General features: G+C 40.5%; 1 protein-coding gene across 10 annotated transcripts in view; it reads right to left on the bottom strand.

Moving 5' to 3' along the window:
* The window catches only part of JADE1 (jade family PHD finger 1), a 281,646-nt gene that overhangs the window by 62,240 nt on the left and 204,055 nt on the right, over positions 1 to 15,351 (bottom strand). Inside the window, exon 1 of one of the 10 annotated variants that reach the window (XM_081811883.1) lies at positions 12,116 to 12,183. The exons of the other annotated variants lie outside the window; for them this stretch is intronic. Coding sequence (XP_081668009.1) covers positions 12,116 to 12,158 — 43 coding nt within the window. The 5' untranslated portion in view covers positions 12,159 to 12,183. Of the gene's footprint in view, positions 1 to 12,115; positions 12,184 to 15,351 lie in introns of those variants that run through there. 10 annotated transcript variants of the gene reach the window in all.

The raw sequence follows: 15,351 nt of genomic DNA on the forward strand, positions 1-15,351 counted from the left end.
ATTCAATATGCTCATTTAATCATGTTCAGAGATCACACATATAAAGCACTATGCTGTCATTATTACTATTACTAGGTCACACTGCAGTTGTTGCTACCTTCCTTGGTTCACCTTACACATACTCTCCTGTAGAAATAAGAGAACACAGGCTTCATAGCCAGACAGACCACATTGGATCTAGCTCTACCAGTTGACCAACTTGTATGGCTGTGGGGTAAATTACAGAACTTCTTGGAGCCTCAATTTCTTCATGAGTAAAAAAATGAGGTTAACAGCTCCTAAGCTGAAGGGTTGTTAAGAGGAATGAGAGAGGTCCATAGAAGTGCCCAGCAGAGGCCCTGGCAGTTGGAGGTTATCAATCCCCCGGGCCAATTCCTCCATATCTCTTTCTTGGTCTTCTCTGGAAAATTGCAACTTTTCTAAATTTCAGCCAGCCTTACTGCACATATTCTCCCTTAAAAAAAAATTCAAATTACATTTGCCACTTAAATGTTTTACTTGTTTTTTCTGACTATCCCACTCCTAAAATATCAGGCAACAAAATGCAAGTGTATTGAATAAGTTGATGAGAAAACTAAAGAGGTAAAATGGCACACAGACTCCTCTAGCTGTTAGACTGATCAGGACTGATGGTCAATATTCTCCCAATTATGCCATGACTTCAAAATACTGATGCACTGAGACTGTGTCATGTGTTATAAATAACCCTGGGCTAGAAGTCAGGAGACTCCCACCAACTCACACTGTGACTCTGACTGGTTTCCTTGGGCCTTAGTTTCCCCAATGAGATGGTAGACAAGATGATATCTGATGCCCCTTTTTCTTCAACATTCAGTGATTTCTGATTGTTCTTACCTAACTTAAAAAGTGATAATTATTTGAAGAAATGAAGGACAACTTGAATCCATAAGGAATATATAAAAACACTTTATCATTGATGATCAACAGTTGACTTTTTTTTTTTAAGATCCCATTCATTTATTTGACAGAGAGAAAGAGCACAAGCAGGGAGAGAGGCAGAGGGAAAGGGAGAAGCAGGCTCCTTGCTGAGCAGGGAGCCCCAAAGAGGGGCTCCATCCCAGGAACCTAGGATCATGACCTGAGCCGAAGGCAGATGCCTAACCAAGTGAATCACCCAGGCGCCCCAACAGTTGACATTTAAAAAATAATATGTGCCTTTTGCCATCAGACCACAAAGGAAACTTTTATACAATAGGAAAGGCAATGACATGGTTTGCCTTGCAGCCACACAGGTAATACAATCTAGAATAAGAAGTACTAAGCTGGCAATTAGACTTTCTGTTCTGTTCTGTCACTTACTGTCTTACCTTGCCCAATCATTCAGGATCATCATCTCCTAGTCTTTAGAACAGTTCTGTTAATTCACACTTTATTACCAGAGATGAAAGGACATTTAAGAAAAGAACCACGAAGTCATCAGTGTGGTTGAAATGTCAAGATTCTAGTCTTTCCTGATCTCATCTGGTCTGATCTGATCCATGTTTGTGATGAAAGTTGTAATTCTATATATCCCTTATGTTCTGCTGTAGTCATACACTGTTCAATTATTTTCTTCCATAATAATGAATTCTTACGAAAAAATATTTGTAACTTTATATTCATATTCCTAATTTTGAAAGCATACATGATTAAACCCATGAATGTTTACTTAGTCATTTCATTTGTACGTACTTCTCTGTAGGTAAAGAATTATAAGGCCTTTTTTTTTTTAGGGACTTTTTTTTTTAAAGATGTTATTTATTTATTTGTCAGACAGAGAGAGAGCACAAACAGGGGGAGCGGCAGGCAGAGGGAGAAGCAGACTCCCCGCTGAGCAGGGAGGTGGATGGGGGCTCCATCCCAGGACCCCAGGATCATGACCCGAGCGAAGGCAGAAGCTTAACAGACTGAGCCACCCAGGCGTCCCAAGAATTATAAGGTCTTGATAAGAGATTCAGAATTATTCAGAATTAATAGTTGTTTTTGTTTTGTTTTGTTTTTTAAGTAGGCTCCACACCCAACATGGGGCTTGAACTCACGACCTGTGATCAAGAGTTGCATGTTCCAACAACTGAGCCAGCCAGGTGCCAACAGAATTGTTCATAATTAAAATGAAGTAAATGCATATGTTGAAAGTCCTATATATCTCATTTCTTTAGAGAAGTGAGCAAAACATTCTTACTGGTAAATACCACTGCCAGTTGGTATATTATGACACATAGAGAGAATTCTTTATTGCACAAAGGCTATCCTGGATAAAATGGGTTGTGTTCTAAAAGTTTATTTGAACTTCACTTGTTTGTAACTTTGAATTTATGTCCCAAATAAACCTTGTTATAAAGAGGGTTTAGGTTGTCAAGTCGTCTTTAAGAAAATAATTTTAGGGGCGCCTGGGTGGCTCAGTAGGTTAAGCGTCAGGCTTCAGTTCAGGTCATGATCCCAGAGTCCTGGGATCAAGCCCCACATCGGGCTCCCTGCTCAGTGGAGAGCCTTCTTCTCCCTCTCCCTCTGCTGCTCCCCCTGCTTGTGCTCTCTTTCTCTCTCTCTGTCAGATAAATAAAATCTTTAAAAAGTAATAATTTTAATACTAAATGATAGAAAAGAATAACTTTTTGTTAACTTTTAAAAATGGTATTATTTGGGTGGGAGGGGATCGAGTTCAAAGAAAGATAAGGAGGTATAATTCTGAACAAGAAGAGTAAGGTTGGGAACCATATTCAGCACATGCCTGAATTCCATGAGAAGAAACAAGAGGTGATGGGTAAGAGATTAGGACTAGAGTTCCCTGTCTGACCAGTCAATGAGGTCACCAGTCCTGAATGGCCTGGTCACCCCTCCAGGTAGGTGGTTACAACCTTCAAATATATAGAATAATTAGAAGGCCAACGCCTGAGATACTTTCTTGTGGGTGTCGGGAACAACTACATTATTTTTTTCTTGAGTTTCTCTCTTTCTTTTCCTTTCTTCTTGCTTGTTTATTTTGGTTGTTTCAATTTTGTTGATTTTCATACCTTTAGCACAAGTTCAGATGTCAATGGGAAACAAGTCGAAGAGGGGGATAAGAGGGCATACAACTTAACCCAACCAGATGGAAATGTCTAAGACTGGAGAGGTTCAAAATAAGAAAAGCTTTCCTCTAATTATGAAAGGAAAATATGATAATGGAGAGAATTTTGAAAATTTATGAAGGTAATATAACTCACCCACAAGGATAACTATTATAAACACTGCTGTGTATTTTCAGTATTTTTTCTAGGCATTTTTAATAAAGTTAGAGTGATGTCACACATTTCATTTTACAATCTTTCCTTTCACTTACACCTTTTTTATTTCAATATTGTACTTTTTCAAGTAAAAAAAAAAATTTATTTACTTTTTTTTTTTTTAATTTTCAGGTCTTTGCCTCCATACACACCATACCTTCATCTACCGGTCACTTCAACCATATATTCTCATAGTTACTCCCTGGACCTTGTCAACTACTGGAAAGTTCTGCCATCTTTAATATCAAATTCAAATATCTCCCATTTTAGCCACTACTTCTGAGATGTCCAAAACGTATACTTCTCACTCAACCTTTCTTTATCTGAAAAGTCACTCCAGGGGGCGCCTGGGTGGCTCAGTCATTAAGCGTCTGCCTTCAGCTCAGGTCATGTTCCCAGGGTCCTGGGATCGAGTGCCACATCTCTTCTCCCTCTCCTTCTGCCTGCTGCTTCCCCTGCTTATGCTCTCTCTCTGTGTCAAATAAATAAATAAAATCTTAAAAAAAAAAAATGAAAAGTCACTCCAATCTACCCCTCCGGTCTTTCTTCTTTCTAGGTGCAGAGCAGTGGTAACTCAAAATGTGATCTCCAACCAGCCCCAGCAGCTGCACCTGATACTTGTCAGAGACGCATTACTTCCGGCCCCGCACCAGGCCTACTGAATCAGTAAGGGGGATCCAGCAACCTGTGTTTTAACAAACCCTCCAGGTAATTCTGATCCATGCTCAAGTTTGAGAACCACTGGTGTAGATGTTACTTCTACCCACCGTACTCAAAGCACAGGGATAGACATTGGAGAGAAGGTGACAAGTAAACAGACAAGTAGGCCTATTTTCTGCCCGCAAGTTAGTTAAAAATATAAACAAGTAATTACAATAAACTGCACGGTTTGGCGGAAGTATGTACCCTAGACATCTAATCTTATGTGTGTGTCCTGGGAAGAGGGTGGTCAGAGAAAACTTCTGAGAATAAGTGACCCTAAAGCTGAAACCTGAAGGAGGATAGCTGTTAGCCAGGTGAGGAGGAGGAGGGGGTCAAGTATTGTGAAGTGCTACTTCTTCTTTTTTTGGGGGGGGGGCATTATTAAGACTTAAGTCTATTTTTATTTATTTTTATTAACATATAATGTATTATTTGTTTTAGGGGTACAGGTCTGTGATTCATCAGTCTTAACACAATTCACAGTGCTCACCACAGCACATACCCTCCCCAATATCCATCACCCAGCCACCCCTTCCCTCCCACCCCCCACCACTCCAGCAACTCTCAGCTTGTTTCCTGAGATTAAGAGTCTCTTATGGTTTGTCTCCCTCTCTGGTTTCATCTTGTTTCATTTTTCCCTCCCTTCCCCTATGATCCTCTGCCTTGTTTCTCAAATTCCTCATAACAGTGAGACCATATGATACTTGTCTTTCTCTGATTGACTTATTTCACTTAGCATAATACCCTCTAGTTCCATCCACATCATTGTAAATGGCAAGATTTCTTTCCCCTTCCTTCCCTTCTTCCTTCCTTCCTTCCCTTCGTCCTTCCCTCCTTCCTTCCTTCTTCCTTCCTTCTTTTCTTTCTTCCTTCTTTCTTGCTTTCTTTCTTTCTAACAAAACCTCTGACTTCTACGTGCAGAATAGATGGGGTGGGAGTGAGATAGGAGGTAGGGAGGCTAGTTAGGAGGTTTCTGCAGTTACCAGGTGAGAGATGAAGGAGACTTGGACTACAGTTATTGATCCTGGAAAAGAGACAAGCAGACAAACCAGCCCATGATGGACGCAGTGTTAACACTGTCCCCGCTCTTCGGAGGTCTCCAGCTCACTCAGTCCAGCACCCATTCAGGGAAGGGGTATGGGAACTCCTTTCTCCAACTAATTAGTTGCCAAGGGGATGTCTCTAGACCTTAGGGGATCCCTGGGGCCTCTTAAGAGACACCTGCTAGATAGATGCAGTTGTTCAGGGAGAGAGCATCTTCTAGGGGAACCAAATGAAGGTCCTGCTGGGCAGTGAACAGGTTAAAGCCCCAGTGCAGAGGGGTCTAAGCCCTGAGCCTATACACAGAGCAGTGGCTCAAGCCTCATGGACCCAGGCGATCAAAACCCCAGTTTCCCCCAATGTGGTTGGGAGGACTTGTGCCCTTGGCAGGGTCTTTCTCAGCCCCCCTTCTCGCGCAAGCTTGGATCCCATCCCAGGCCCCTCCTCCCTCACTTCTCGGTTGGCCACCCCAAGAGGTCCTTATCCCTCCTCCGAAAAGCTCTATTTTCCTCTTTTCTTCCACAATATACCTCAATGGCCCATTATAACCTGAGCCCAAATCATTAGCAAATGAAAAACAGGCTCCCTTTTCTCGAAGACTGAGTAGGCTTGGTACAGATAGAGAGAGGAAGCAGGGAGGGAGGTGCCCTCTCACTAGTTTAGTTCCAGTGTTAATGAAGCCAAGAAAAGGAAGCAGAGCAAACACAAGTTTCTGTGTTAAAACTGTTTGATAATTCACTTTTTTTTTTCTGCCAAAAAACATACTTAGTTTTGGACACGACTTGGTGGATTGGATGTCAGAGGTGAAGGAGAAATGGGAGTAAAAGATGACTCCCAGGTCTCAGGCTTAGAGAACTGAGTGGATTCTTTCACTTATTTAACAGACATTCATTGAACACTGAGCTCAGGGCACGCAATGGTGAAAAAGACAAATAAAGCCTTGCCCTCCTGAAGCTCCCATTCATTCTCAGAGTAGAGGAAATGCATGAACTTGAGGAGACACTGACTAAAGATGCTCAGAAGGCAGATGGGCCCAGGAGTCTGGTGTTCTGGAGAAAGGCTGGGTTGTGTTGGGGAGGAAGAACTTCCTCTGTATTATGGTCCTTCTAGCCGGACTTAGAATCAAATTGATAGGAAACAGAGTAACAGGAGAAAATCAAATTTAATAGGCATATGTACAGGGAATCCACACGGAAACGAAATTCCAAAGACCATGAGGCAACATGAAGCTTATGTGAGCTAAGGAAAGGGGGAGGGTCTGAGGACCCAAAGGGGAGGAAGGCCATTAGCAGGAAGGTGAAAGGAGATGTCTTGAAAAACAAAGATTGCCCTATTATGCAGATAAGTTTCTTAGGTAAAGGGGAGTCTCTATTAATAGCTCTCTTCCTGGTACAGGCTCTCCTTTCTGATGTAAATTAAGGCAGTTAGGACCAAGAAGAGAGCTTTTTCTGCATTTGATGGGTTTTGATTACTTTTAACTCAAAATAATGTTCATTTCAAAGTGGCCCATCTTGGGGCAGCCTGCCCCTGGCACCTACAGTCGAACGTATTGGTTTAGGAGTTATCTGCACAGAGAGATTAACTCCGGCCTTGAAGTAGATGAGATTAATTGGAAGGGTCTACAAAGTAAGAAAAGAGAGCCTAGGCTCAAAACTAAGGTGTCACATTTAAAGGATGGGCAAAGGAAGCTGCAAAGCTTCCATCGTTTCATTGAAGACAGTCCAGATTAACTGAAATGTTTTAGCCTACTTCATGCCTAAATCCGGACTTCTAAGCACTACTGGAGAAAATCACAGACTTGTGCAGATTGGTTTCCCAATGTATTCATTATCCTCCACCTCCACAATGTCCTGAAATCACTCTCTATTTCCCCAGTCAGTTCAATCTCCCAATCGCCTCAGGATCTTTCTCAGAACTTCCTTCCCACCCTTAGTCTGCCATCCTGCCACTTAACCGTGGCACTTGGAGCCGAGCTCCTAATTTCCTACGTCACAGAAGTAACAGGCCGTCAGACAGGAAAGCCTTAAACTTTCTACCACCAAACTTGCAGCCTTCCCTGCAGGCCCATCTTCTCCCTTCTTTCCTGTGACAGTGGGAGAGAGATGACCTTCCCTACACCTGGACTCAGAATCCCTGGAGAATGGCCCACTCGCTCTGTTAGATTAGCCCCTCTCGCAGGTACCTCGACTGCTCTGGCTATTGACTTCTTCCCAACTACATTTAAATATAGTTAATGTCTCCACTAAAACAAAACAAAAAAAACTAACAAAAAACTCTCAAAGCTCTCTTCCTATTCCTTCCTCTTCATAGCTACAGGTTTTTGAAAGAATGGTCTACACTCACTCTGGAGGCCACTGATATGTGACGGATGTCCCCAGTCACCCCAGTGAAACCGCTCTTGCCGAGATCACCGTTGACATTCTTATTACTAATTCCAGTGGCAATTTCGCATCCTTGCTTCACCTGACCTCCCACTAACATTTGACACTATTGCTCATGCATGCCCTGTTCATTCAAACGCTTGCATCTGGCTTCCATAACACCAACAGTCTTCGGGTTTCTCTCCTACCTCTCTAGCCTTTTCTAATTCTTTTGCAGGTTCATCTTTCTTTTCTGTTAAAGCAATGCCTTGAGTATATGAGAAGAAGCTTTTTGAAAAATTCAACTAAAGGAATAGTTTTGGTTGAGACATTTTATAAGAAAAAAAGAATGGCTCACTAACCATTAACCATTTAGAATGGATACCAAAAAAAAAAGAACATCTGGTTAAAGATTATTAGGCTAGTCAATCAGCTGGATGGGTAACCCTAGCTTCCCAGAAGGAGTTCTTAGTCTTATTAAAGTCTGTCAGAAAACTGTTCACGCACTTTATCAGGAATGCTAATTGCTTCCCAGAAGGAGTTGTAAATTACATCACACACAAAAAATTTCTGTTTCAGACCAGGTTTGAGTCCATTTTTTTTTCTCATTTTCAGCCTCTTAAATGTTGGTTTTCCTGAGGGTTCCGTCCTAAGCCGTTTTCTCTTCTCATTATACATATATCTCATGGTGATCTTATCTACCCTCATTCCCGCGCCTCAAAACACGTGTCTGTGCAGCCACTTTCACACCTGACCTTCACACTCGTGTCTCCAATAGTTTCCTGAACACTCCATTGGCAGCTCAAACTCAACATATCCCAAACTGAACTCATTTTCCCTCCCACTTGGTACTTCCTCATCCGTCCCATATCTCACTTAGTGGTACCACCATCCACAAAGGCCAACTCAGGAGCCAAAACATCTTCCTTGACTCCTGCTTTTCTTTGACCCTGTGGGGGCCAAGGGCAGGCTGCCCTAAGACGGCCACTTTGGCATGAACTTTATTTTGAGTTAAAAGCAATCAAAACCTAACTGATTTAGGAAAAGCTCTTTACCTCCCCTTCAACTGCCTGCCAGTATCAGGAGGAGAGCTATTAACAGGGATTTCTCTTTACCTAAGAAACTTATCTACATAATAGGGCAACCTTTGTTTTCCAGATATCTCTTTTCACCTTCTTGCTAATGGTCTTTCTCCCCTTTGTATCCTCAGATCCCTACCCCTCCCCTTAGCTCACAGAAGCAGCATGTTGTCTCATTGTCTTTGGAACTTCCTGTCTCCGTGGATTCCCCATACTTACTCTTAAATTTTATTTTCTCCTGTTAGTCTGTCTCATGTCAATTTGATTCTTACTCCATCTAGAAGGACCTCAAAGGGCACAGGAAACTCTTCCTCCCCAACAACACCTTCTCCACCAACACCACCAATCCAATTTATCCCCAAGTCACTTCTCCATCGGGTCTCATTTCTTCATCCCCACAGCTACTATCATCATCTCATTGACCTAAACCACCACGTAACTGGTCTCCCTGCCTCCAATTCTGTCTCCCTTTAATTCATTTCCTACCCAGTAGTCAGCGTGATCTTTTTAAAGCAGAAAATAGGAGCATGCCATTTCCATTTAGAACCTTTAATTGCCATTTTTTTCCTATTTATTCTTAAGGATAGAACATGTCACCGACAGAGTCTATCAGGTCCTTCATGTTCCAATTCCTACTTACTTTTCCTAGTTTTCCTTCCAAGTCCTTCTCCCACACTCATGGCCTTTCATATTTCTTCAGTGATATCTCGAGAGAAGTTTGAAAATCTTTATCCCTAAGCTTCAATCATTCTCCGCTATCTGTCCCCTTTCTTTTGGCTCCAACTCACTCAAGTTCCACAAAAAAGGCTTATCCTACCTCTTTAACCCCCACACTTCTCTAAATATCACCCATGATATTCAGTACTATCGCTGTATTATCACTGCTCTTACTGTTTTGTAATTGTTTTGTACCCCTCACTAGATTACCTGTGATTCAAGAACTTTGTCAGTTGTGTTCTCCACTGTGTTCCTAGGAGGGCCTAACAGCTGGTAGGCACTAATAAATGTTTTGAATGTGATGGATGAATGATGATTACATTCATGTAATAAATAGTCTCCAAAACACTATTTAAAAAACAGATTATAACTTTCATTCTTATTTTCTTATGCTAAAAATATAAATATCATGCTTTAGAGAAGCCAAAATTAAAATTAAAATTAAAATTACCAAAAAGCTATTACTCAAAGACAGTCACCATTAAAATTTTGGTGTATATTTTTCCTGTCTTTTGTATGCTTGTGTATCTATATGTATATACATTTCTTTAAGCAAGTGGGATCAAACTTTGATTCTATTTTGTGACTTTTAAAGTTAATTTATCCATATAGTTGGGCTTCTAATTTATTTCTATGTTTTTTGCTAGTGTAAAAAGTGCTTTATCCTTATAGCTGTATAATCCATGATTAGGAAAACAGAATCTTATTAATAGTATAATATTCTACCATATAAGTAGAATTTGCATGATTCCTGATTTCTTTTTGATTCTTGATTTTTTATTGCTATATCTTTATGTCTTTCAAAGTCCTTACTTTTACAGATAAGGCTATGAGAAATATTCCTATGTATAAATTTTTGTTCATATATCTGAGCATTCTTCAGATAGATTCTGAAAAAAAGTAAATTACTGGGTCAAAGGGTTTAAGACTTTGGATTCATTTTGCCAAGTTGCTTTGCACAAAACCTGTGGTAATTGAGATATCCACTATCAGTGTGTTGGAGACTTGCTGAGGACTTGCCACTTGCCCAGCATAGAGCTAGATCCCGTGGGGAAGGGCTAGGAGCGTGCCCTCAAGGAGTTATGTACTGTGTACATAATACGCCCATGAAACAATAAAGGTAACCTGACCACATATATGATAGTTTGGAGATTGAAAAATCTTTCAAATGACAAAGGAGATTGAGAAGGTTTCATAGATGAAGGAGAATAATCAGGACCAGGAGAGAGAGAGGCAGAGAGGAAGAAATGGAGACTGTGGGGAAGGAGACTGAGTTGGGGAAAGTGCCTAGAGAATCTGCACAGAGTGTGGGAAGGAGCGGGACCAACAGTTATTGAATGTTTTCTGTGTTTGTGTCAGGCACTGAGCTAAGCATTTTGACATATAATATTTCACTCACTTCTCACAACAATCTTTAGAAATAGGTATTATTATTTTAATCCAGGTGTAAATGGTGTGAAAAATTGACATTCAGAGGGATCAAGTAACTTGCGAAAGATCACAAAGTTTGAGAGAGGTGGCCCCAGGATTTGAACTCAAACAGTCTGGCTCCCAAGTTCATGCTTTTAAGTACAGCACTCAACTGACTCATTACAAAGTCAGAATCATGTGCCTCATCAAGTACCGTGACTTGGTATCGGTGACTTGAGTCAGTAGATATTTGAGAAAGAAAATGAGAACAGAAAGAACTGCAAGTGCTAAGGCTCATTGCAGACAGCAGGCATCTAAACACCTACACAAGTATGCGGCTAAGGACTTAACTGTGAAGTCTAAAACTTGTAGGAAAAAACATGAGAAAATCTTTAGGATCTAGGAGTAGGCAAAGAGTTCTTACACTTGACACTGACAGCACAGACCATACAAGAAAATATAATATACTGGATTTCTCAGAATTATTTTTTTTCCCAAAAGACCCTGTTAAGAGGACAAAAATGTCAAGCTACAGACTGAGAAAATATTTGCAAACCACATACCCAACAAAGAACTAGAATCCATAATATATGGAGAACACTTAAAACTCGACAGTTAAAAAGAATCAAACAATGCAATTAAAAAATGGGCAAAAAACATGAATACATTTCCTTAAGAGGATATACAGATGGCAAATAAGCACATGAAAAGATGTTCAACATCATTAGCCGTCAGGAAAATAATGCAGATTTAAACCACAATGATATATCACTACACTTCTATCAGAATAACCAAAATAAAAAATAGTGGCAACATCCAGTGTTGGCGAGGATATGGAGAAACTGGATCATTCATACATTGCTGGTGGGGATGTAAACTGGTCTAGCCACTCTTGAAAAGAGTTTGGCAGGTTCTTATAAAACTAAATGTGCAACTACCACGAGACCCAGCAATTGCACTCTTAGGCATTTATATTAGAGAAATGAAAACTTACGTTCACATAAAAGCCTGTACACAAATATTCATAGCATCTTTACTTGTAACAGCCCCAAACTGGAAACAACCCAGATGTCCTCCAATGAGTGAATAGTAAACAAACCATAGTATATACGTACCATAAAAGATTATTCTGCAATTAAACACAGACAAAATAAATCATTGATACATACATAAATCTCCAGATTTTTTTTTTTTAAGATTTTATTTATTTGCGAGAGAGAGCATGAGAGGGAGGAGGGTCAGAGGGAGAAGCAGACTCCCTGCTGAGCAGGGAGCCTGATGTGGGACTCGATCCCGGGACTCCAGGATCATGACCTGAGCAGTCGCTTAACCAACTGAGCCACCCAGGCGCCCAAATCTCCAGATTTTTGAGTTAAAAAGGCGATACCCAAAGGTTATATACTGTATGGTTCCAATTCATATGCATTCATGAAATGACAAAATTACAAAAATGGAGTAGATTAGCAATTAACAAGGGATAGTGAAAGGATCAGAGAAGAAGGGAAGGGTATGTGACTATAAAAGGGTAATATGAAGAGGGCACCTGGTGTCTCAGTCGTTAGGTGTCTGCCTTTGGCTCGGGTCATGATCCCCAGGTCCTGGGATTGAGCCCCGCATCAGTCTTCCTGCTCGGCGGGAAGCCTGCTTCTCCCTCTCCCACTCCCCCTGCTTGTGTTCCCTCTCTCGCTGTGTCTCTCTCTGTCAAATAAATAAAGTATAAAAAAAAAAAGGGTAATATGAGGGATCTTTGTGGTGATGGAAATGTTATATATTGGGACGCCTGGGTGGCTCAGTTGGTTAAGCATTTGCCTTCGGTTCAGGTCATGATCCTGGGGTCCTGGGGTCCTGGTATCGAGTCCCACATCTGGTTTCTTGGTTGGCGGGGAGCCTGCTTCTCCCTCTGCCTGCCACTCCCCCTGCTTGTGCTCTCTCTCTCTGACAAATAAATAAAATCTTAAAAAAAAAAAAGGAAATGTTATAAATCTTGATTATATCAAAGTTAATGATATTGTACATAAATACATCACACAATGATACCGTACCATAGTTTTGCAAAATGTTACTATTGGGAGAAACTGGGTAAAAGGTACACAGGATCTGTTAGCATTATTTCTTAAAACTGCATGTGAATCTACAATTACCCCCAAAGTAAAAGTTTAATTTAAAAACTATATAACCGGGGCGCCTGGGTGGCTCAGTTGGTTAAGCGACTGCCTTCGGCTCAGGTCATGATCCTGGAGTCCCGGGATCGAGTCCCGCATCGGGCTCCCTGCTCGTCAGGGAGTCTGCTTCTCCCTCTGACCCTCCTCCCTCTCATGCTCTCTGTATCTCATTCTCTCTGTCTCAAATAATTAAATAAAATCTTTAAAAAAATAAAATAAAAAAAATAAAAAAAAATAAAAACTATATAACCAATTAGAAGAGAAAAAAATTTAGGGGCGCCTGGGCGGCTCAGTCATTAAGCGTCTGCCTTTGGCTCAGGTCATGATCTCAGGGTCCTGGGATTGAGCCCCATATCGGGCTCCCTGCTCAGTGGGGAGTCTGCTTCTCCCTCTCCCACTCCCCCTGCGTGTGTTGCCTCTCTCACTGTGTCTCTCTCTGTCAAATAAATAAATACAATCTTTAAAAAAGAAAGAAAGAAATTTAGACTCTTACACATTCCTAGAAAGTAACCTAAAAAGCAAAGGAATTCCTTTATGTCATTCAACAGGGCCACACAAATGAAAAATTCATCTGCCTATAGGGTTATGCTGATGTATACATTCCTAAAACTTCTGTTCTGTTGCAGGAAGGAATACCTAGTGGTAGATACAATATAAGCAGGGCAACAGAGGAAGGAAAGAAAAAAGAGCATTGAAAATTAAAAAAAAAAAAACACCAAAAAACAAAAAACTAGAGGTCTTCCCAGAACCCTTTATAAATATTCTCTCTCACCTGGCTTTCTGTGTTCTACCCAAATGGCCAATAGGAATGAATGACTATGCCCTTTCTACAGTAGAGACCCGCCGGAGCCCTAAGGGGAGAGGAAGAATCTAAGTCTTGCCTCATATCAGCCGAATCTTACTTAATCTCTTGCACATATTTCTCCACCCTAGTCCCTAGGCTTCACCCTGAATGCCCTTCCCATCCTCCCGGAATCCCACTGCTGTAGCAGCCCTGCTACCCAGAACAGAGTATCCACGCGGGCATTTAATATTTCAATCCCTGACTTCTAATCATGGGTCAAGCCCACTAGGTCATTCTGTAACATTCATCTTAGTTTTAAAAACATGAGAGGGATATTGTTGGCAAAAATCCAGGCGTAATGAATTCTATGTTCTAGAAAGAGAAACTTGAACTATTTCAATCTGAAAGTAAGAGCCGACAGGAAGCCAACAGGGCAAAGTCCTCTGGGAGAAAAAACAAAACAAAACAGGCTGGTTAGTTAACTTGTAGGTCTGTAAGGTGGGCAGATTTCTTTAAAAAGCAAACAAAGCAATTTTAGACTTGAGAGACTTAAGTGGCATCCAAGGCCAAGAATATGAATAATGTTATAGAAAAACCTTGCTCAAGTGAGAATTCTGCAATCGAAGCATTCTGACTCTAATAGCTAATGTTTAAGGGAAAAGAATACAGAAAAGGATATTTATTTATCTACTCATATATTATATACCATTTATGGTACCAAGATATAAATCTCATCTTTTTGTTTGTTGGTTGGTTTTTCTAAAAGATTTATTTATTTGAAAGAGAGAGCACAGGAGCAGGGGGAGGGAGAAGCAGACTCCCCGCCGAGCAGGGAGCCCGATGCGGGGCTCTATCCCAGGACCTTAGGATCACGACCTGAGCCAAAGGCAGACACTTAACGACTGAGCCACCCAGGTGCCCCTCATCTTTTTTTTTCATCATGGAAGTAAAGATTGATGCTTTTCAGAACTTCTTTAAGAAAAAAGAGTCAAGCTGCTTTTGTAGGTTCCAGACAATGCCAGGATATTCTTGCTTTTGTTCATCCATCAATAAAATGAGAAACTTATTTACGTATAAGGTAAAATTAGGGAACTAATAATGGCTTAATAGCAATTCTAGATCACTTTGGTAATGGAGGATAGGAATAGCATATATAAACAGAATTCAAAGACAATAAAAAAATCTATGTGTTTTAACCCTTTCCCTTTCTCATACCCCTCCCTGTCCACCTAGAATATTTTCAATGAAATGAAATAAAGGCACACAGGAAGAAAAACAGCAAAGCAAAGAATCTGGGGAAGCTATACCTATGTAATCGTTCTTCTTTCAAAGTATAAGCACTATTGTAAGCATCACTGGAAGGACACAGATTTATGTATAAAGTATGCCCATTTCTGGATTATTAATTTTATTACAGCAAAGAATGGGAAACAATCTAATGTCCAAAAATAGGAAAATGTTGGGGTGCCTGGCTGGCTCAGTCAGAAGAGCATGTGACTGTTGATCTCAGAGTCATGAGTTTGAGCCCCATGTTGGGTGTAGAGATTACTAAAATAAATAAATAAATAAATAAACAAACAAATAAACAAACAAACTTTAAAAAAATTACAAAATCTTTAAGTAATTTCTGGCATGTTGATATGATGGAATGTTTTATAGCCACTAAAAGAAGTCATCTTTTTAAATCATAAAAGTTAAAGAGTGAAATAACCTTAATAGTGGAAACAATAAAGAAAGGGGACTCTCATATAATGCCAGTAGAAACATGAATTGCTATAGCCTTTTAGTAAAGTAATCTGGCAAGATTTTTTAAAATTAAAAATTATTCGGGGC

Source organism: Leptonychotes weddellii, chromosome 2 (assembly GCF_054177405.1).
Source record: "Leptonychotes weddellii isolate Sample4059 chromosome 2, ASM5417740v2, whole genome shotgun sequence".
NCBI classification, from domain to species: Eukaryota; Metazoa; Chordata; class Mammalia; order Carnivora; family Phocidae; genus Leptonychotes; species Leptonychotes weddellii.